General features: G+C 43.2%; 1 protein-coding gene across 4 annotated transcripts in view; it reads right to left on the bottom strand.

Annotated features, from left to right (window-relative positions):
• The window catches only part of SETD1B (SET domain containing 1B, histone lysine methyltransferase), a 52728-nt gene extending 33734 nt beyond the window's left edge, over nt 1–18994 (bottom strand). For 2 of the 4 annotated variants that reach the window (XM_035098986.3, XM_035098987.3), the window contains exons 1-6: nt 18294–18994; nt 17872–18026; nt 17368–17466; nt 16728–16998; nt 12218–12330; nt 7740–8915 (exon numbers count right to left, since the gene is read on the bottom strand). In XM_035098986.3, coding sequence (XP_034954877.2) covers nt 7740–8915; nt 12218–12330; nt 16728–16998; nt 17368–17466; nt 17872–18026; nt 18294–18366 — 1887 coding nt within the window. In that variant the 5' untranslated portion in view covers nt 18367–18994. Of the gene's footprint in view, nt 1–7739; nt 8916–12217; nt 12331–16727; nt 16999–17367; nt 17467–17871; nt 18027–18284 lie in introns of all 4 variants that reach the window. The other 2 variants (XM_088659410.1, XM_088659411.1) reach the window with 1 other exon arrangement.
• Between the last annotated feature and the right edge of the window lie 2742 nt (nt 18995–21736).

Below are 21736 nucleotides of genomic sequence, written 5' to 3'. Positions count from 1 at the left end.
CAGAAGCTAGACAATCCCCCTTCAGATAGAACCACAGCTGGACCACCAGCCAAAGCTGATGAAAGGCACTCTGAGCCACAGAGGCCACTTGTGCCTCCAGGGACTGTCGTGAATCCAAAAGTACCCCAAATGTGCACACTTGTTCCTTCATAGGAAGTGCAATCCTATCCAGGACAGGGAAGCATCCACTAATAGTGCCTCAAGTCTTATCTGGATTAAGCTTCAGTTTATAGGCATACTGATTACTCCAAATCAGCATATTGATGACTCCAAATCTACAGATGATCCCGACCAATTTTATGCTGATGTTAAACACTGCGGACTATAAAAGTGAACCCCTGCAAAACCCTACAATGATGTCTCCACGAGGCTGAACAACATCCCTCCACCAACTTTCATAGTCACTCCAGAAGGACACCCTGGTATCGAAAGGAGTCAAGAGATCAAGGAAAACAGGGTAACACTCCCCCATCTCTCGCCTAATAAAGGTCATCACCAAATTCTCGTATGTTCTTGCCTTGCTTCTTCTTGCTAATAGAAAGGACATAAGACAACCCACTGCTTGAACCCAACCCTGTAAAATTTTCACTGGGGGAGGGGAGGGCAAGAATCCCACTGTGGAAATTAAGTTTGTATGAGAAGGGCACTTCAAAAAGCACACATAAAGCTTTAATAGATAAAGACGTTAGTCCATGCAGAAAGAGGAATCTATTACCAAAGAACTGAAACAACCGATTTCAGAGCAGAATTGCAGCAGCTGTTAAACAGCATGTAATGACACAACACTAAACAACAGGAGGCAAAGAGAGAATATCACATGCATTTGGAACTGAAAAGGGATAACAGGGAGGCAGAACACAGAGGGAACTTCATCCAATATAGCTACACCAGTTCCTTCCAATAATAGATGTAACCTCATGGGGAGCACTTCCATGTACATAAAAATGTGTGAAGCAAGTTCACTGGCTATGTGGCAGACTTTCCCCATAGACTGTGGCAATGTCCATCAACACAAATATATGGCAATAATAATTTTAAGCAAAGTGAGAAATATAAGTGGATGAAAGAATGCATACGAACCTGCAAATTGAATTAGTATAACATTTGAAAGGAAGAGCAGGAATAAAAATTTGTTATCTGCTACAAAACCAGGAATTGTGTTTAACCAGTAAGGCAGGAGGGCACCTGTACTGAATGTGTACAACAGTTACGATGCTGACAGAAAAAAAGTGGACCTTGCAACAAAATGTTGCAGTGCCATATGTTCCTGCTCCAGTAAGTCAGCCATGCCACCCAACACAATACGCCATTCCATTCTCCCTGTTTTCTTGCCACAACAGACTGTTCTGAGGCCACCGAGCAGGCTTAGCCCTAACTTTTAGGGGCCCCCCAAAATAATCTGTTGTATTTCTGCACACCTTGTGACCCCCCATATTTGGCAATTCTTCATACTTGTGTGTGACTAGTGCTATTTTGGCTACATAAGTAACGGCACCCACAGTGAATATAAATAGAAATCATTTTGCATTACTTTTATTTATCTGAACTTTGTTTTTCCAAAATTATTTATTTCATACAATTATATATTCTTTGATTGCTAAAAAAATCATTGTTTAAAAAAGATTAAAACAATAAAAACAGCACAAACAGTTAAAAACAGCTATCTGAAACAGTCAAATAATAATTAAAATCCATTATAAGCAACTCCAATAAAAAGCACATTGGCTCCTGCACACAAGAGGTGGGGCTATGGAGCTAGCAAGTAGCATCCATGGGTGGGAAAACTCTGGCAGTTCACAGCTAAAGAAACCAACAGGAGCTCAAACGGCTTTGACATTGACTGATCCAGGAGCTGGTGTACTGAACTCTCACCACTTGGTGAATGGGCAGGCCATTCACTATGCTGCCTGCCACTTGGTTTAGACCAAAAGGGCTCCCACACTTTGGGGCATTTGTCTCTGGTCTACTGAACCAGGGAGACAGGACCACACCAGTTGAGCATAAGGGCTGGCCACCCATATCCTATCATATTAATTTCCTAATTCCTTGCAAAAATAACCATCACTGCCAAAATTCAAAATAAGGTAATATTCCAGGAGAGTTTCTGAGGTACAGAGCTCATGCAGTTCACAGAGCAAGTAGTACCAAGCACTACCATGTAAAAACAGATAAACAAGGAAGGAGTCACCTCTGATGGAATCATGACTTTTTTGGACTCAAGACTTTCATGGGACGCAGGTGGCACTGTGGGTTAAACCAGTGTTTCCCAACCAGTGTGCCTCCAGATGTTTTGGGACTACAACTCCCATCATTCCTGACCACTGGTCTTGCTAGCTAGGGATGATGGGAGTTGTAGTCCCAAAACATCTGGAGGCACACTGGTTGGGAAACACTGGGTTAAACTACTGAGCCTAGGGCTTGCTGATCAGAAGGTTGGCAGTTTGAATCCCCGTGATGGGGTGAGCTCCCGTTGCTTGATCCCAGCTTCTGCCAACCTAGCAGTTCGAAAGCACGTCAAAGTGCAAGTAGATAAATAGGTACCACTACAGCAGGAAGGTAAACGGCATTTCCATGTGCTGCTCTGGTTCACCAGAAGCGGCTTTGTCATGCTGGCCACATGACCTGGAAGCTGTGCGCCGGCTCCCTCGGCCAATAACGCGAGATGAGCGCCGTAACCCCAGAGTCGGTCACAACTGGACCTAATGGTCAGGGGTCCCTTTACCTTTACCCACTTTCATGTTCTGTTCAACAGATCATGTCACATACTTTAGCCAGCTTCCTTCCTGGAGGCAACAAGAACTGGGCAATTCTTTGGGCAAGCCAAACTGTGTTGGAGCAGGTCATCCAGGACAGCACATGGGGAAACCTGGGGATATTGAGCCCCTGCCATAAGGGAGCCTAGAATAACCTCTTATGTAATGGTCACCATTTTAAACAGAATCAGTAAGCTGTAATAGTGCAGAATGGATCAATTATTGCCCAGCCTAGCATTTTAGGGTTATTTAGTTAATCATTCCTTTCAGAATGGTTATTTCTCCTAATGTGCATATTCAAGATGGCTTAACACAGCTTAGCTCTATCCCAATATGTGACCACATAGCTCTACATAAAAAGGGACAGTTACAATGGACTCCACAAGTGGCAATTTTAACATATTTGCCATTGTGACTGGATTTACTAACACAGAATTAAACATGTTCCCACTTTCATGTATTCCCATGACCCAGAAACTCCAGCGGGTGCAGAATGCCGCGGCGAGGCTCCTTACAGGGTCCCGGCCGTGGGATCACATTCATCCAGTGCTTTACCAGCTGCACTGGCTCCCGGTGGAGTACAGGATCAGGTTTAAGGTGCTGGTTTTGACCTTTAAAGCCCTATGCGACTTGGGACCCTCGTACCTACGGGACCGCCTCTCCTGGTATGCCCCGCGGAGGACCTTAAGGTCCACAAACAATAATATTCTGGAGATCCCGAGTCATAAGATGGCTAGATTGGCCTCTACTAGAGCCAGGGCCTTTTCAGTACTGGCCCCAACCTGGTGGAACGCTCTTTCCCAGGAGACCAGGGCCCTGCGGGATTTGTCATCTTTCCGCAGGGCCTGCAAGACAGAGCTGTTCCGCCTGGCCTTTGGGTTAGACTCAGCCTGACCCCTGTGTTTTTCTCCCTCATGGCTTGGATTTATGGCCTACTTGAAATGAGGCTGCACTTTAAATTTTAATACTGTATTTTAATCTGTATTTTAACTAATTGTTTTTATGTTTTATTGTGGTTCTGTTGGTGTCAGCCACTTATGGCCTACTTGTAATGAGGCTGCACTTTAAATTTTAATACTGTATTTTAATCTGTATTTTAATTATTATTATTATTTTTTATGTTTTATTGTGGTTCTGTTGGTGTCAGCCGCCCTGAGCCCGGTTTTTGACTGGGGAGGGCGGGGTATAAATAAAAATTTATTATTATTATTATTATTATTATTATTATTATTATTATTATTATTCCCACTTTTCCTTCCTTTGTCGTTGGTTCATTTTCCTACATACTGAACCTCTGTGCTTCCTTAAATACAGATGCTCCCTCTCTTAACCAGGGCCGTCTTAAGCATATCTGGCGCCCTGGCGCGAAGATCCCTCTGGTGCCCCCCCCCCAGGTCGAGAAAAGAGAAGCCTCCCCTTCCCCCGCTCCTCCTCTTCCTCCCCACCCCTCTGATTCTTGTCTCCTGCTGCTGCCGCCTGCGGCAACGACACCATCCATGGGAGTGCTCGACTTGGCAGCCACAGGTGTGTGCGTGTGTTTCTTTTGGGTGGTGTAATTCCTCCTCCGCCACCCCTCGACTTTCTCGCGCACAGCCGGCTTGGTTCAAAGGAGAGAAGGCAGCGCGATTGGCTGCTGATTACCCAGCGCTGGGACTTCTGCACACAAGCTGGAGACAAAACTCAGCCTGGGGCTTCGCCTGCCCCACTCGAGGCAGCGGGGAAGCAACCTGCGGAGGCGCGCACAACAGACAGACTTGCCTACTTGACCACCCTCAGCCCTCGCACCAGAATCCCCTCAGGCAGCCCGGCGCCCTGCGTGCCCTGCGCCACCCAGCCTTAACCTTAGTTAGTTTGACCAAAAGACACTTGTGGCCTGGTCCAGTGCATGTTTATTCAGAGGCAAGTCTCAAAGAGTTTGATTGAACTTACTGCCAGGTAAGTATGTACTGTATTGGACTGGAGCCTCCAGTGATGCTATTTCAGGGATCAATAACAGGAATTTTGAGATGCATCCAAAGGATCATAAAGAAAGTCCACTACATTGTCTACCACCAGGTGGTCAGTTGTGGAAAAGCCCCTTGACTTCGAGCACAACTGTCTGATTAACTGCTGTAACAATCAGGGCCAACCCAGGGCATTTTGACACCTGAAGGGAACCACAATATGGTACCCTGCAACCCACCAGGGAAGAAGGGAGTGAAAATCTACATCAAGAAGAAGGGGGAAAATAAATATCTGCATTGGGATATTCTGACCCTGTGGATCCTGCTGCCTGAGGCTGCCTCAGACCTTGCCTTATGTGTGGGCTGGCCCTGGAAACAATACATAGCTTATGGAAATAGTGGGGGGTGATTGAATTGGAATAGGCCATTGGCCCTAGATATGGGAAGTATATATTCTGATCACCATTAGGCAGCAAATCTCATTGAGTGGCCCAAAGAATGACACCATCTCTGTCAGACAGAGCAACCTCAGCCTCTTGTTGCAAGGATAAACGAAATTAATAATAGAATGCAGACACTGAGAAGAAAACCTGGTGACTTTGATTTATCTTCCCACCCTTGGCTCCAGGGAGGTCTGGAGGCAGCACACAGGAAGGTGCTTACACCAAGTCACACAACTGGTCCATTTTGCTTAATATTGCCTAAGCCAGTGGTTCCCAACAGGTGGTCCGGAGACCCCAAGGGGTCCGCGAGCTATGCCAGAGGGGTCCACAAGATGCTATTAGAATAAAAAATATATTAAATATATTTTGTATGATAACAGATTTTTTGTTTTGGTCGCTTCCTGCATGAGCAGAGTCTAGCGCAAAACTAGAATTAGATAGAGGCAGTAGTTCTGCTGTATGCCGTTAGGTGGCGCTTTACAAACACTACTGTTTTGCAAAGAGGCAGCGCGCGCATTCTACTAACGCTCACCTCCCCAAGATGCTTTGCGCGCGTCGGCTTCATTTGTGCGCTACTGCGCAGGTACCCTGTCTTCTCCATTCCCCTCCCTCCTCCCTGGCGCGTGCTGCCTCTTTGCAAAACAGTAGTGTTTGTAAACAAAGCGTTGTTTTTCGCGGAAGCTACAGTTCGCGTAGTTAAAAATGGACCGTTGGTTAAAAAGTGGTTCGTTAAAACGACAAAGGCCTACAGATGAAGAGGAAGATAATGCATTTGATGTTCAAGCAACTGTAAAAAAACGTATAAATATAAAATATAAAAAGACTCTTAATTTGGCTCTCACTTTTTAATTTTAGGATTAGGAATTAATGGGGGTCCTTGTCACAATAGCGGCTCGATGAGGGGTCCTCGAGAAAATTTTGTTGGGAACCCCTGGCCTAAGCCATCCGAGACTGAACCTGGGACATATCCTAGCCATCAGAGCCAACACACTCACAGCTACAGAAATTGCTGTCCACGGAAAAACTGCAGCATACATTTCCTCTTTTATGTGAATTACGAAGAAGACAATGCAGATTGTGGAATCTCTTTTTTTAAAAAAATTAAGATTTCTTGATTTACAGAGGTATGTGCAGAATCTCCTTTTAAAAAACAGGAGTGCCTACTCTCAGACATCCTCTATCCCTGCTTCCCTCCTCTTGCTGAGGAATTCTCTGAAAGCCTGGCTATGAACAACAGCCTTACAATAGGCTGAAACATGAGCCTCTGCTTTCCCAGCCTCTTCATAGGCTAAAGCCTGGCACTCCTCTCCATCTCATTTGCAAGCTGGAAAAGCAACAGCTCACATTTCCACAGGGGTAATACAGCAGTATTTCTGATTCAGTCCCACCAAAAAGGGGAGGGGAGATGACAACAACAAAAAGCAAACTATTAAGCTGGAATCTGCAATCACTTAAAAAGGAAGCGCTTGCTAACTGTTTTTATTTCACTTTTTATATGATTTTGCATTCTTATGTTACATAGACGGCATCATTTTCAAGGCAACCCTCATTCCAAGCTGGCAAATTTGGAACTAGACTTGATAACCCGATAACAAAGTTCAAGTAAACACTATCAGCGTTCTTTTAACTGTGTGCAACTGTACTCATTCTATGTGCCTATTTTATAGTTTTGTTTGTCATCTTTTAATTTTTATCTGTTATAATTGTTCTCAGTTTTATACACATTTTAAAATGAATTTTTAAAAAGACCAATTGCTTATATTTAATTATGGAGCAGGAAAGGTCATAAGCCCCTGTAGATGACTGAGCGACTCAAGGAGAAGGCACAAACAGCAACATGTTTGAAAAGATACTGCAGTGAGGAAGAGTGCATTTCATGAGATCCAACCTTTAAATCAGATGCACAACTGAATCCTATGCATGACAGCTTGGAAGGAAACTACTTTAATATACCACAAGGTTAGCGGATAACAGACAATATTACAACTCCAGGGAGCCTAAAACATTTACAACTTGACCGACCAAATGCGTGTCGAAATAAGGTGGTGGCTTCCAAATGACAATAGCACAACCTGGCTAAAAATTGTTTCCCATGGGAGGTTTAACAGCAGCACGGAAAAGAGACAGCAGGCCCCTTCTTGTCCCAGCAGTCAACCCAGCTGATGTGGAGAGGGAATTTTCAACACAAGGCCTCAGATCATGCACCACACCTTCTCTGGCATACTCCTAACTAATTCCAATACACAGGAATCACATCCATGTAGGGTTAAGTCTCCCATATTACAAATTAAGCACATCTTGTTTTATAAGTCAAACACTTTATAGCACATGGGTATTCACCACAGATGCATACAGGCAATTCCCTACTCACATGGGGGTTGTGTTCCTGGCTACCGTGCACTTCAGCAGCACATGCATAAGTCTGCCCAGCCCCTGCGCCGCGCGGAAAATGGCACATGCGTGCCGATCATGCACAAGTGGGTTAGAGCCTGTACACATATTACACACAATTCTTGGGCTTTAAAATCAGCAATGGAATTCTCAAATGCAAAGCTCTCCACACCACTTACACATATGTAAAGCTTATCTGAACCACTTACCTCTTCCATTTTTTCTGGAGTTGGACTATCGTTATCAGGCAACATTTCTTTAGGTTCAGAGGACTCCGTTTTGGAAGTCCTACTCAGCTGGTCGACGGGAGTCAGGCTAGCATCAGGCATTCCTTTCGAATTCTGAGAGAGAGAAGTTACTCCAAGAATTGGCTCATCGTCGTCAGAATCCGGCAATGGCGTTGGACTAATGTCCTCCAAGCCTGTGCTGGAAGGACGCGAGGAAGGGGTTTGTGCTCTGTAGTTGGGCTGAGAGTTTGAACCAAATGTTGCAATTGGAGAAAGCTGGGAGGAGGAGGAGGAGATGGGGCTACCTTCCATTCTAATCTCATTGTCCGAGTCATGCTCATTGAGAAAATACAGCTTTGTTCTCTGCTCTTTTAAGAGCATCTCAATTCTCGAGTCCAAACTGTTGTGCTGAATTTCAGATTCTGTGGTTGGGGTGCCTGGGGTCTCGCTCCTTTCTGGAGTCTGTGTGAAGGGTACCACAGTTGGTTCACTTAGGCTGTTGGGCTCAGGTGGGGCTGGGGGCTCCTCAGGTTTGTCCTTCACAGGAACAAAGTCAACAGTGGCAGCGGCGCTACTTTCAACTGCCATCTCCGTTGGTGTTTGTGGCGGCTGACGGTACTCAGCATCTCTGGAAGTTTGGGGAAATGGCGGCTCTTCAGGTTGGGGAAATGTTGTGGGTGCCTGGTATGGGGAGAAAGCAGACTTGAAAGTCGAAGAACCTGTGTGGCTCAAAGGAGGAGTGTGGGAAAATTGCACAGCCTCTTGAGGGTGGGATTTGAATGCACTGAACTGATGTTCTGACCCTCGGAAAACACCAGCTGAATTATGAACATAATGGTGGCCTGGGCGTCTGTTATAAGCATCTGTAAATTTTGTTTCGTGTCTTCTGGGTTTATACCCAGAGTCCTGACTAAAGTGGTACGCAGGTGTTGTCTGACGACTAGAGTACGCAGAATCTTGGGAAAATGGAGTCCCCAGGCGTGGGGTAAGAGGGGTTCCTTGGGACTGAGGAGTGAATTGGCTGTAAGAGTTTGGGGTATCTTGCCGACAACTGGAAAAGGCGGTATCATGGGAAAATGGGGTACCACTGTTTGGGGTAGCTGATGATCCCACAGAAGAAGCACTGTTGTCTTTTAATTGTTTCAGAGTTTCAGCCAGCTGCAAAAAAGGAAAACAGAAAAATATGCATACATTTCTAAAGTTCCATTGGAAACATTAGGACTTGAGCAGTGGGCCTAGCAATGCACAAATCCAAGGAACACTTAAGGAGCCACTTGACAAGCATACATATAAACACTGCTGCTGCAAGAAGATCAAGAGTGGCAGGCCTCAGTACTAGCCCTACACTGGACAAAGGTTCCTGAAACCATCCTTTCATCTAATCTACCAGTTGTTGTTTTCTAACCTCTAGTGCATGTGTGCGGGGGGTGGGGTGGGGGTTAATGAAATGTACCATCTATAAGAGAATTTAGCTGAATTGTCAACAACAACAACAAAAAACCACCCAGAATCTTTGAACAAAAACACACCAGGGGCAGCTGGAATTTTTCCAGCTATTGATTTTTTAAAGAACCACATGCACAACCAACTGATCACTGTCAATTAATAGTTACCAGTACTTTGAAGTCCTCTTCAGCCATTGTAAATAGACCATTTCCAAGTTTTGAAGTTCAGAGAAAAATAAAATGAAAGGTTTGAAAACTATGACGACAGTAAACCTAATACATATTTGACCAGGCAGTATCTGTAAAAAATTAATCTTTCATGAATGGCCATGGAATTGATCTTGAAGCTAACATGGCAACAGTAAATCCATAGCCAATAAGATCAAACACTAAGAAGGAATCAGGACATCAAGTAACCGTGGGACTCAGCAGAAAGGACTTGACATTGTTAGCCCACTGTTATTCTCAGATGAAGAAACAAATGCCTATGATTAGACCATCTGCTTAAGTGGTTTTTGCGAGCAGTGGATGGCGAGAACTCCCTGCAATCCCTGTGTAAATAAACCCAGTGTGTGGTGGCTGATGCAGATAAATCTGAGGGGGAGTAAAGAGAAATGAACACTAGCAAATGATAAGGGAAGAACACAAAGTGAGGGAGTACGGCATGGCTGAAGGATCAGCTGCCCACAATATAAACAGCGACAGGCTGGCACATGGCTGGCTGATTGGCATCACAGGGCACCTGCTAAGGCTCACAGCACAGCCTCCAGCTGCCTTCCCCTTCCTGCTGGGTAGATAGGGCTCAAAGAATGCAAGCAGGCAGTGGTGCCAGGGTCAAGAAGGGTGTTCCAACCCCTAGCAGCCCATTCAGAAAATTTGTAGGATCAGGAATGAGCACTGTGCCCAACACACTCCTCCTGTACCCTCACAGGTAGGGCTTAATTTTGGTACCACTTGATTTAATAATGCCAGGATTTGTCATTATGTCCAAACCAAAAACAACCAGTATTAAAGCACTGTTAGCAATCCTGTAGTTTGGAGGGTCACTCAAACCACAGTTTGGATGGGGTTTGGATGTAATGGTGAACAATGGACAAAGTGATGAATTATGATCCCTACACGAGAGAAAGTAATATTGATCAGAGGATTGTCTGAATGCAGCCTTTAATTTGTGACATCACTCAGGACTGTAGAAGAAATGCCATTCCCATGTCAAGAAACAAATAAACGTGAACGGACATTCCCTAAGTTCACTTGATGGATTTCAATGAAAGGCAGAACCTTGCTTAACAGAGCTGTAGATCTATTATGGTGCCGATCATTACAGCTTTCTTATTCAAACATCCAAAAGAAATGTTAAGGGAAACAAAAGTTATAATGAAAATGAAGAAACCAAAAGCAAGCAGATTTCTTTTATTTCACATCTGCCTGATGAAAATAAAGGTTATGAAATTTAAGTATTCAGAGTAAACAGACTGAGCAAATGACAGAAAATGCCAGCAGAGAACCACTTACAATTTTGGGCAAAATACACTTTACTGAACTAGGAAGTAGGCTCCTAAATAAAAGTAACTAGAAATGAATCAATATTTCAAGGTACTCATCATATGCCTCAACAGAAAATGTTTAAACACTTATAAAAGGCGCAGTGCTACAAACATTTACGAGGGAGCACATCCCACAAATTTACTTGAATTTACACCTGCATCAGCTTGCTTGGCTGCACTGAATGGGGCTTTCCAGTCCCGCAAAATAGTCTACGCAAGCAGGCCAGACAAGCAGCCTCATGGATTAGATTCAAACGCAGCCACTTCTGCAGCTAGAACTCCTCATGTCACAAAATCGTATTCTGTTTGTTCCATTAGTAGAGGGTTTTGTTTTTTGGAACATGGCAGAAATTACTCAACAATAAGTTTTAGCATTTCATGCATTCTGTCTTTGTAGGCATTCTGTGCCAAAAACTGAATCTGCAGCATACAATTTCAATTATTAACTACTACTTAAATATCATTGAGAAATTTCCCCCCTCCTCCACACAAACAACTTGATCTTAAGGGAGCAAAATAGGACATTGGGAAGGAGGCAGCCTTTACAGCTGGTTCCTACACACCTATTTCAAGTCTTATGGGTTCAAATGCCCAACAACAGAAAGAAGCCAGAACAGGATCTCTAGTTTTATTATTTATTTCTTAAATTTTATATAGCACCTTTCTGCCAATGCACCTAAGGTGGTTTACAATTTTAACTGCTAAAACACAGTCCAACTGGAACAGGCCTCAATATTGTCCCTGCATGCCTCCCACCCTCACTGCTTCCTTGTGGACTCTCCTTCCTTGGAGGATTTTAAGCAGAGGTTGTATGGACATGATTCCTGCATTGCAGGGGTTTGGACTAGATGACCCTTGGGGTCCCTTCCAACTCTACAGTTCTATGAAGGTTAATTGTAAAGCTTACAATTTTAGTAATCAAAATTATTATTACTTGTTAGAACAAAAAGGGTCATTGTGTTAAGATTTTATTTTTCATTTACTGTTACGTTAACTCATCTGACTCAAAATATTTTTTAAGAAACAGAATACAAGCAGGTGACCTTAATTCACAGCCCTCTCAATTAATTAGGTGTAGCATTAGTTGACTAACCTACCTGCTGAACACATTAAAACATGAAGTCCTAATAAGGACAAACAGGAAACAATTCAGCCTGCCAATCTCCATACATAGCACCTACACATAATTGCCATGTCCAGAATCAGACTCCAGCTTGGAACACTTCCATGGGTCTAGTAAAAGGTCTAGCGGTATCTGGAACTTCACAAGGACTTGCCCTCCATTCAAGAGCCCCCTGAAAAGGAAGGCTGGAGATGACAGATGTCTGGACAAGAATGTCAAGAATGCATTTCTTGAGGAGACAGACAACAGCAGGCAAACTACCATTTGTTGTAAAGGAATATCATCTCAGGAATTCCCCAACAGACACAGTGTATGCCGTTAAATTACAAGTAAGTGAAAAGGTACCTGCGCAGTTTCATTCACGGTGGGCGATACGTCCGGCTCATTCTCCACAGGCAGAGTCTGAGGAGTGAAGAGTCCATTCACAAGAAGTTGATAGAAATGCATGCGCTTTTCACCTGGACAAACAGCAACAACTTTATTAAAAAGAACACACCACAATTCCATCTAGAATCCACATTTTACCAAGTCTCTCTGCAAACCAAGCCTGAACAGGCGCCAGTTCTGACTCTGTTGAAATATTCAGTATCGGCTTGTTAGGCCTAGTGAAGCAAAAAATGCCTCTTTGTGGTACACACAAGCACAAGAGTGCTTCATTGATTGATTTTTATCTTGGAGCAATGTCCTTTTCTCGTTCTATCCTTACAACAATCCTGCCAAGTAGAGTGAATAGCCCAAGGTGATCCAGTGAATTTCATGGCTGAGCGTGAATTTGAACCTGAGTCTCCGCAGTCCTAGCCTTAAGTCTCTAATCACTACACCACTCTGGTTCCCTACTTCCAAAGGCAGATTACCCAATTCCAGATCACCTGCTTCAAGAGGAGTGGGGAGGGGTAACAGAACACAAAGTAGTAGAGGAAAAAGGTTAGACAAGACAAAGTTGTCCCCTCTTTTACTGCCAATGTTGGTGCATTTTATCAAGGAGAGCATGTCTCTTCAACCCAGGACTGCTTCTTCACAGAACTGGCCTCCCTCTCCTCAACATGTTCTCAAGGGAGGAGAAATAGTTTAACAGCTGTAGGGATAAAACTATTTTATAGCAAAAATGTGTCTGGATTCAATGGTAAAATGTGATAAATCTTCAAACTCTGCAAGCCCAGCTCACTAGAAATTGGACATCAAATCAGTTTTTCTGTAAAAGGCACATTGTATGTGATGAGTAAAAATGTTATAATATTTGCCTTTTTTTTAAAAAGGCACCTGCTTCCCCTGACAGTGCCAACTATGTACATATGCATGTATTTTGATGAGCTTATTGATGGTTTTGCTGTTCATCTATAATTTGAGTTGTTTATTTTAGGTTGTCCTCTTCCCTTGTAGCAGTGTTGACAAAAGATATTATCTTTTTATTTATTAAAATGAAGTCTGCAATCCTATGCACACTAACCTGGGAACAAGCCCTGCTGAAATCAGTATGACTTACTTCTGCATAAACATGAATAAAGTCAGTCTGCACAGCTAAACAGCTATCCTTGTTATGCAGCCAGCAAACTATTGCCAGAATTTTAGGCTCCAAGACACTAGCAGCTCAATCCCAGGGTCTGCTGTGCAAAGAGAAAACAGAGCAGGAACCAGTTCCTCCTTCAAAGTTATGGTGTTATACAGACAATAACTCAACCCAGTACAACGGAACAATGCCATTCAGGCAGCAGAGCCGTGCTGGGGATGAGGGTACACATGCCATCACTAAGCACAGTTCTATTCATGTCAGCAAGAAATAAAACTGTCAATATTGAAGTGCATTTATTCAAATTTATGGTGTAGCCACACTTGGGAGTATTGTGAACAATTCTCTTTGCCACTTCTCAAAAAAGATACTTGTAGAGCTGTAGCTCTACGAAAGGAAAACCACAATTATTTAGTACTTATTATTTAGTACTTATTTATTTCACAATACGTATCTACCACTTGACTGCAATAAAACTTCAAAGCAGCTTACAAAAATGATCAAGAGGACAGAGCACCTTCGCTATGAGGAAAGATTACCAGAGTTGAGGCTTCTTAGTTTAGAAAAAAAGTGAGTAAAGTAGGACATGATGAAGGTTTATAAGAGAGTTAAGTTTTTCTCCCTCTCCCATACTTCTAGAACCCAATGGGATCATCTAATGAAGCTGAATGGTGGGAGAGCCATCCCAAAATGCGCAACTGAACTGTGGAATTCACTTCCACAAAATGTGGTAGTGCCCATCAACTTAAGACAGCTTTAAAAATGGGTCAGACAAATTCATGGAGGATAAGGCTGTCCACGTCATGATGGCTACATCTTACATCCAGGGTCAGAATCAGCATACCTCTGAATCCCAGCCACTCAGGAACAACAGTACAAGAAGGCTACTGCCACCATGCTCTGCCTGGGAGCTTCAAAGGCACCTGGCTGGACACAGTGGGACTGGGGGCCTCTGATGTGAGTTAACAGGGCAGTTTGTATGCATCCACCGGTGCATTGTTGCAGTAATAAAACAGGAGCATCCAGTGCCCCAGGGTGCAAGTGCTGAACAAGCTAGTAGTAAAGCAGCCCCCTGCAGGCACCCAGTGGCTTGCAGTATAAGAACCTGTTAGTAACCTGTTTTAGATTTTAGGTATTGTTTTGTTGTATCCTTTTAGCCTTTACTGCAAATCACCAAGAGAACTTCATTTATTGGTTGGTACAGACGTGCAGTAAATAAACTTATTTATATTGCATGTAAGTGGTCCATGGGCTTCACAAACATTATCTTAGATATCCTTTGGCCAGCATTCATATCCCCATCTTGCAGCTACAAGGACTGAGGCTTGGAGAGAGGGTGGGGGAAGGTGTCTGCATGATTGAATTAATTTAAGTGGAGATTTCCTTGTTTGTTGCTTGTCCCTCGGCCTACACTAGCTCCTAACACAGTTAAATTATTTGTGTTTTAGTTGTAATTGGTAATTACTACTCCAGTTACAAAAAGGAAGGTACAACACAAGAGAGTCCTTATCTCACACAAAAAGCAGCAGCAGCAGCAAAGCTCACTTAGACCAAGGTCTAAATTTCACCTCACATGACTCACTTAAAGCTACAGAGCTTTATTCTAAGGCCTATGAACAGGATTTATGTTCTCTAGGATTTAGTCTTCTGAGTTCATCAAATCACAGTTAAAATAGTCGTTTAGATACCATGTACTCCCTTTAACATCAGGTTTTCTCTTTTTTTTTAAAGGAACTTTATAAAAGAATTGGCTAGAGTGGGCCAAACAGTTGTTCAGCTGCTTTTTTATATCTAGTATTACATGTAAACAATGATAGCCTGGTAACTACCGTAGTTAAGTCACAAATACTGGAAATGTCAGAAATCGAGAAGGATGTGATCACAAGGATTTCAAAGGCTAGCACTGGAAGCTTACAGAAAACTTGTTAAAATACATTTAAAAATCAACACAGGTTTTAACACAGCTGCAGCTCAAACTATAAAACAGTTATGTTAAATTTTCCTGATTCTCAACTTGGCTGTAAGCCTGACTGAGTTCAGTCAAATATATTTCCAATAAAATTTAGGATTATACCACTTTACAGATTGTTAAACTGTGGTTCTCATGTCCTGATGTGGTAGTAACTCAGAATAAATGTTGATAAAAGACTGTATGATAACTGACCTGTTCTAACAATTTTCTCTTATATAACTTTATCTAACATGCATAGATGAATCCTCATTTCACAACATGAGAAACCATGCAGAGGAACATTTAACTGCAGCTGGAGATTCAGCAGTGCACTAACTAAAAAAACAAGATGTAGTAAAATGTGTTTTGGAGTTCAGAACACTTGCAGTTTTAAAATTTTAGCATAAGCACTTTTAAAGATAAGGGACTAAAAACTGTCCCATTGTGCATAACATGTTAATTATTCACGCTTTCCAAAAATGTTCCTTTAAAGGGTTAAAATAGTTTTAGGGATTTTTTTTTATAATTAAGCTGCAAAACTGAAAGGTGTCTCTTGGTGGGGGACAAATTAGCACTTATATGCTAAAAGTAACATGCTGGTCATATATGCTTCACTGTTTTAGCAAAAAAGAAAAACACAGCAAAAAAAAACAAACCAAATTTTTTTAAAATGTTGAAGTGAAAACCTAACCATGCCTTCTTAGAAGTCAGTTGTGCTGAATTCAGTAGGACTTACTCCCAGGTAACTGGGGTTAGGACCACAGCCTCAATATGGTTTGAGGAATTTATAAAGGTATTAGCACTACAGACCACTTACCGGTACTTTCAATATCTGGAGTGTTACTGTCCCTTTAAGAGACAATGAGGGGGAAAAAATACACTTTTACAGAGCCTCTTGTACATATGTAAATTCCCGCAATGGGATGATTAAATAAAAACAAGAACATTGCAGGAATCTAATTTAGAGTATTATTTTAGGATAAATTTCAGGCATTTTCTAAAATGATTTTTAACCTCATTTTTCTATATCTATAGGTGTGGGTGTGTGTGTTATCAGCTAAGTGCAAAAGGTACCTTTGGCAAAGGGGCAAAGGGGGACCATTTGGCAAGCCAAGTGTCAGCATGAGTGACTGAGTGAAATGGAGAGGATGGCAGCATTTTGTAAATTACAGGACTGTCTCCTAGCAACAGACAACACATTCAGCTCCACGTGACTAGCAAAGGCCCAGAGAAAAGCAGAGAGATTGAGGGGGAAATGCAGTGACAGTCTTTTAATAGCTTCCACCACCACCCTTAAATTAATTACTAGCCCTCCCCATCCAATCTGCAAATGCATCTCACTACAGGACAGGAGAGAGGCAGGGAAGAGGAGCAAACAGAAGGAACCAACCCCCCACCTTTCGTATCCAGCTCCACGTGGATGATGTTGCCCATGACCGATGTGTTGTGTAGATGCTGCACTGCATCCCGGGCTCCTTTGACTGTAGCAAAGATCACTTTGGCAATTCCCAAGTGCTTCTTGTTTTTAGGGTTGTAGAGGATCTCCACTTCTTCCACTTCACCGTATTTTTTGCACATGTCGGCCAGGAAGTTTTCGCGGATGTTGTCATTCAACTTGGCAAAAGTGACTTGTTTGGGAGGAACCGGCCCCACGTAAAACTCATCGATCTATAGGTTTGTTTTTGCACACAGTGTAGTAGGAAATTAAAAGCCAGGGAAGGAGAGGGAGAGAGCAACGTTAAGGACTGTAAGCAATCACATCACTTGGAGCAGAGAGGGTTAAGAAGCAACTACTGAACTTTCAAGGTATTTCCCTTCCACTGCAATTTACAGACAAATACTGAACTTTTGCCTCAGCAATAACTTTTAAAAATTTGTTTTAAATAACTCAATTGAGCTATTAATAAAACACACTTTTGACAGGCAGAAAGCTTAATTGTATTTTGCGACTTTATAACATTAATGAATTATTCAACAATATTAATAAAGATGCAATTAGATTTATATCAAGGACACCACAGTTCTCAATGCATGTACCTTAAATTTAGGGACAGAGAGTTCCAGCTCTTTCGTTTTGGTCCATATTCGCCCTATCCTTGGATCTCTGACACAATCCACTGGGGCAAGACCCGGGTTCTGAAGAGGAGAGGGGAGTAAATTGACTGAAGCTTGAAAAAGATACAACCCACAGGTGCAACAACAAAAAAGCCCCCATGAAATTTGGAAGTTTACTCTACAGCCTTTAAAACTGAGGAGAATGTTCTCCAGGCAGGGCAGACGAACACATGTCAAATAGCAATTCTGCAGGGAAAAGAAAGATGCAGGCTTTATCTTCTGATTCTGACAGACTACATTGTCAGGGGGTGTAACTTTAATATGTTTCCTGAACATTTTGTAGCAATCTTCATTTTTCAGGTCATTAAGAATTCCTCCTTCCCACCCACCCTTTGAAGGGTGGCTAGGTACTAGAATAAAACAAACCAGAGTTGGGGGAAGAGAATATTACAAAACATTTCATTTGTAAAAATAATGACCGCTTACAGGAATGCTAAAATGCTGCCCATCGTAACGATAGAGTTTGTGCTGTCCTTTTTTCAGAGCTGGGTCAATAATCAACTTGTAACTTTTCCAATGGTGGTTTTTTTTCTCGGCAGAGGTGCTTGCTTGGGAACTGCTCTCCATTCCGTTGATCCAACCTGAGGAGAAAGCAGCGGGGGCAACCAGCGAAGTTAAAAAAAAAAAAACCACAAACACATATATGAAAGATTCCCGTTTCAGAACTGCTTCCTCCCCCCTTCGCAATACCGTCAAACTGGGTGGGGGGAAGGGAAAGAAAAAGACCGCACATCCAGACGGCAAGCCGGTGTGTCCCCCCGTGTCCCCCCTCCCGTGTGCAAGCAGCGAGACCAGAAAGAGAGCGAAAGGAGGAGGAGGAGGAGAGAGAGAGAAAATACCCATCTCACTTGAGCTCTGCTTTTTGCCATGGTCTTCGGGGTGCTTGGCTTTTTCTCCTGCCTTGATCTCTTTGAAAGACATCGTTGTTCGGTGCCCGACCGTCTCCTGGCTGCGAAAGGCGAGCTCCTCTTCTCACATTGGGCTGGCTACATTACATGGGTTTTGAAAGCCTCCTGCCTCCTCGCTCGTTCGCTCGCTCCTTTTTTTTTTTTTTTGCGAGCCAACACATATTGTGTGTGTGCTTTCTGCTTGCTTCTCAGGCATCCCACAATTCACCGCTATGGAGCTCGGCTAATGGCTAACCGCCCTCAACCGAATGCACATTCACAGCAGCTGCATCGCGCTGCAAAGCCCCCAGCCCGGCCGCCTGGCCGCGCCTCCCCGCCCCAAATAAAGGGCCATGCATTTTTCCCAGCAGGATGCGGCCCCGCCGTGGCTTTTTCCTCCGAATTAGCGGCGGGACCAAATCCCCTTGGAATCTGCTGGCTACATTTACCTAAGCGCCAAACTGTTCCTAAACAAGATGGACATAGGTGGGACTAGCCCCCCCCCCGCCTTTTTTTTCTTTTTTCGACGGGGATGGGGAGGGAAATAAAAGAAACCCCCTCCCCACAAGACACCCGGCACTCCAAAAGGCTCGAGCTTTTTCCCCCTCCTCCTTTCTTTTCTTTTTCCCTTTTTCTTTTGCAAGTTACATCCCAGGGAGCTAACCGGGGCAGCAAGCTTGGCAGGGATACTTTTGCAAGAAGCCGCGGCAATGTTTCCACCTCCGATGAATGGGGAGAAGCGGGGGGCGCCCCCGTTTTGTTACAATTTGTCAATTTCGGAGGAGGAAGGAGAGTAGCAGCTTTGCTTATTAAAGGTCCTTCGCAGCCAATCAGGTCGGACCTTCCATTTTGTTTCAGCTAGAGGCTCTCTTGGATCTCCCCCGCCCCCGCTTCCTTTCCCTTCCCTTCTCCCTCTTTCGCCTTCTTTTCCTCCCGGGGTCGCCTTGTTGGGGCTTCGTGTTGTTTTAGCTCGACTTGTGCTTTTTGGTTTGTAATTTGGCCGTGCTTAGGTAATTGGCTGGTTAAAGGCACCAGGCGGGCGCAGCCAATCAGCGTGCAGCTTCCATTGGGCTTGAGTTATTAGACGCTGATCTAAAAACATCCTTCAGCAGACAGCTAAGGAGAGGCCAACAGATCAGGCAGCCATTTTTCTGCAATGGAATTAAATGGCCAACTGGGTTTTCCTTTGTTACAAAGGGGGATACTTGATTTGAATGAATCCACAACCATCCATTTCAGGACTTCTCAGTGTCTGTGTTAATGTCTGACAACATTTAGAGGACTAAAAGGAAGAAGGAAGATATCATAAAAAGATCTGGATTTTTCCCTTTGATTTGGAACCCATCTTTGTCTTGTATATAACTAGGTCATGGCACGCCCTTATGTCAGCAGTAACAATTTTGAGTTACCAAAAAAGTAAATACATACGTATTTTTGGTGTTTGTTTTTGAAAGCTTTTCTTTGCCTGAGCAAATACATCTCTAGATGTAGCTTCCTGTATTAAACACTAAATACCTGGCCATCTTTTAAGTTAAATCCTTTCGTGCTAACAAGGTAATGTTTTAAATATAGATGTAGGAAACGTGAATTCTTGCAAAAAAATCATTAGGAAAAGTTGTTTTTCCTTTTACATTGTAAGTACCCAATCCATTCTGTCCTTCTTACTAAGTGTAGTTTTTCATGTTAAATGTTACTGGAGTTCTCCTTTAATTTATTTTTCCAGCCTTCATCTGCATGTCATTTTTTGTCTTGTTTATCTAAACCAATTGCTTCTGAGATACTTTTTAAGAATAAAAATTATTTAGCTAGAGATGCTTAAAATGTTTACATACAGTAACTATTAACCAGGTGTATTCACACTAACATGTAGCGATTTATGTTTGAAATCATGTTAAAAATGTGAGTGGAAGAGGGGAAGGAAAGACATGCAGAGTCCTTATGTGCAGAGTAAATCTGTCAGAGGAATTTACCGATTGAAGTCCGGAGTCTTTTAAAAAGTTAACTGGATGTTATTCGTCAAAATAAGTAAATGTATTAACTTATTTGTAATCAAAAGGCATACAAAAATCTGTACGAGATCTTATAACTTGCAAGGTTATAAAATAGAAGGATGACACAGAACTTAACGTATACAGTATTAAAAAAATTATTTATCCCCCCCCCCAAAATACCCAACCCCAGGCTCCCACAACTTCACCTTCAGAACTGCATTCAACTATGGTGTGCAGGTAAGTAAAGCCTTTTGCCCTTGCAGTGAAACAGAACAGGCCTATGCAGCAAATGTTTTCGTCCAAGGCGGATATCCGAGTTACTTTCTGAGGGGGGGAAAGGTAACTAACGTTCTTGTTTGAAAGTACATATTCAGAATCTATTTTTTATATCAATTTCCAAAAGCTACTTCCTTTCTTTAGCCTCCTGTAACAAAGTGCTTTGGTTGGCTGCACCTTTGTTGATTTCTAGAGCTTCTCTCTGCAAATCCATAATGGCATTACAGATATGCAAACTGTTCCCCTAAAGTCAATCTGCAGGCAGAGGTGGATTTTTTTAAAAGGCAAACCAACAAACGCAAGTGGTAGAGAACTAGTTTGAAGTCTTTCTCCCTCTAGTTACTGCAGGCTTTTTTTTTCATTTTACAATAGAGGCGTTTCGGGGACAACAGCAATTTGAGCAGTAAAGGGAGACCCTGATTTGCTAATATGTACTGTAAATGAGTTTTCTTTTATCTTGAGAGGCTCCTGGTTTGAAAAATAAAATCCAAAATGGAGGTTTCCTTTTCCCTGCACAAGAAGAGTCGCTTGGCAGCCTTGTACTGTTTTTGTTGGGAAAGCTTGTGACGCGCTTGCTATTTCACAGCAGATTTTTCCAGAGCTACAGCTACAAAACTTCCAGTTGGCTTTGAGAGAGAGACTTAATTTGCAGAAATAGCCACTGCCTCTTGCACCGTCACTCCCTGGCTTTGGTGCCGTGAAAAGAGGCTCGTTTTCAAGGCAGCCTTCGCAGTTCCTGCTCCATATTGAGGGCGAGCAAGCCGGGTTTCGTAATGGCGGCTGTCTTCTCTGTGCTGCGGCTGTTGCTTTTGGGGCAGCACCAACGCTTGATTTCGTCAAGGCTGTTTTTTATCGGGCAATGCAGGACAGAGCACTTTCTCATCCCCCCTTTTTTAAAAAACGTGTGTGAGGTTCGTAAAAAGTAAAGCAGGAGAGGGTCGGTTTTCTTCTGTCTGCTCCCCCCCTTTTAAATACTGGTGGGGGTGGGGAAGAGAGAGAGAGAACGGTTGCCATTTCATGCAAGTGCTTTTGCAGCAGCGAGAAGAAACATAGGAGCGCGCGCGAGGCAGGGTGTAAGAGGAGATCCTGGCGCGGCTCCAGCTCCTGCCTGCTGCTCTGCTCGGCACTCCCGGGGGT

This window comes from Zootoca vivipara, chromosome 16, assembly GCF_965207765.1.
Source record: "Zootoca vivipara chromosome 16, rZooViv2.hap1.1, whole genome shotgun sequence".
Lineage (NCBI taxonomy): Eukaryota > Metazoa > Chordata > Lepidosauria > Squamata > Lacertidae > Zootoca > Zootoca vivipara.
Note: the sequence above shows the minus strand (reverse complement) of the source record. Positions and strands in the feature narration are given on the sequence as shown.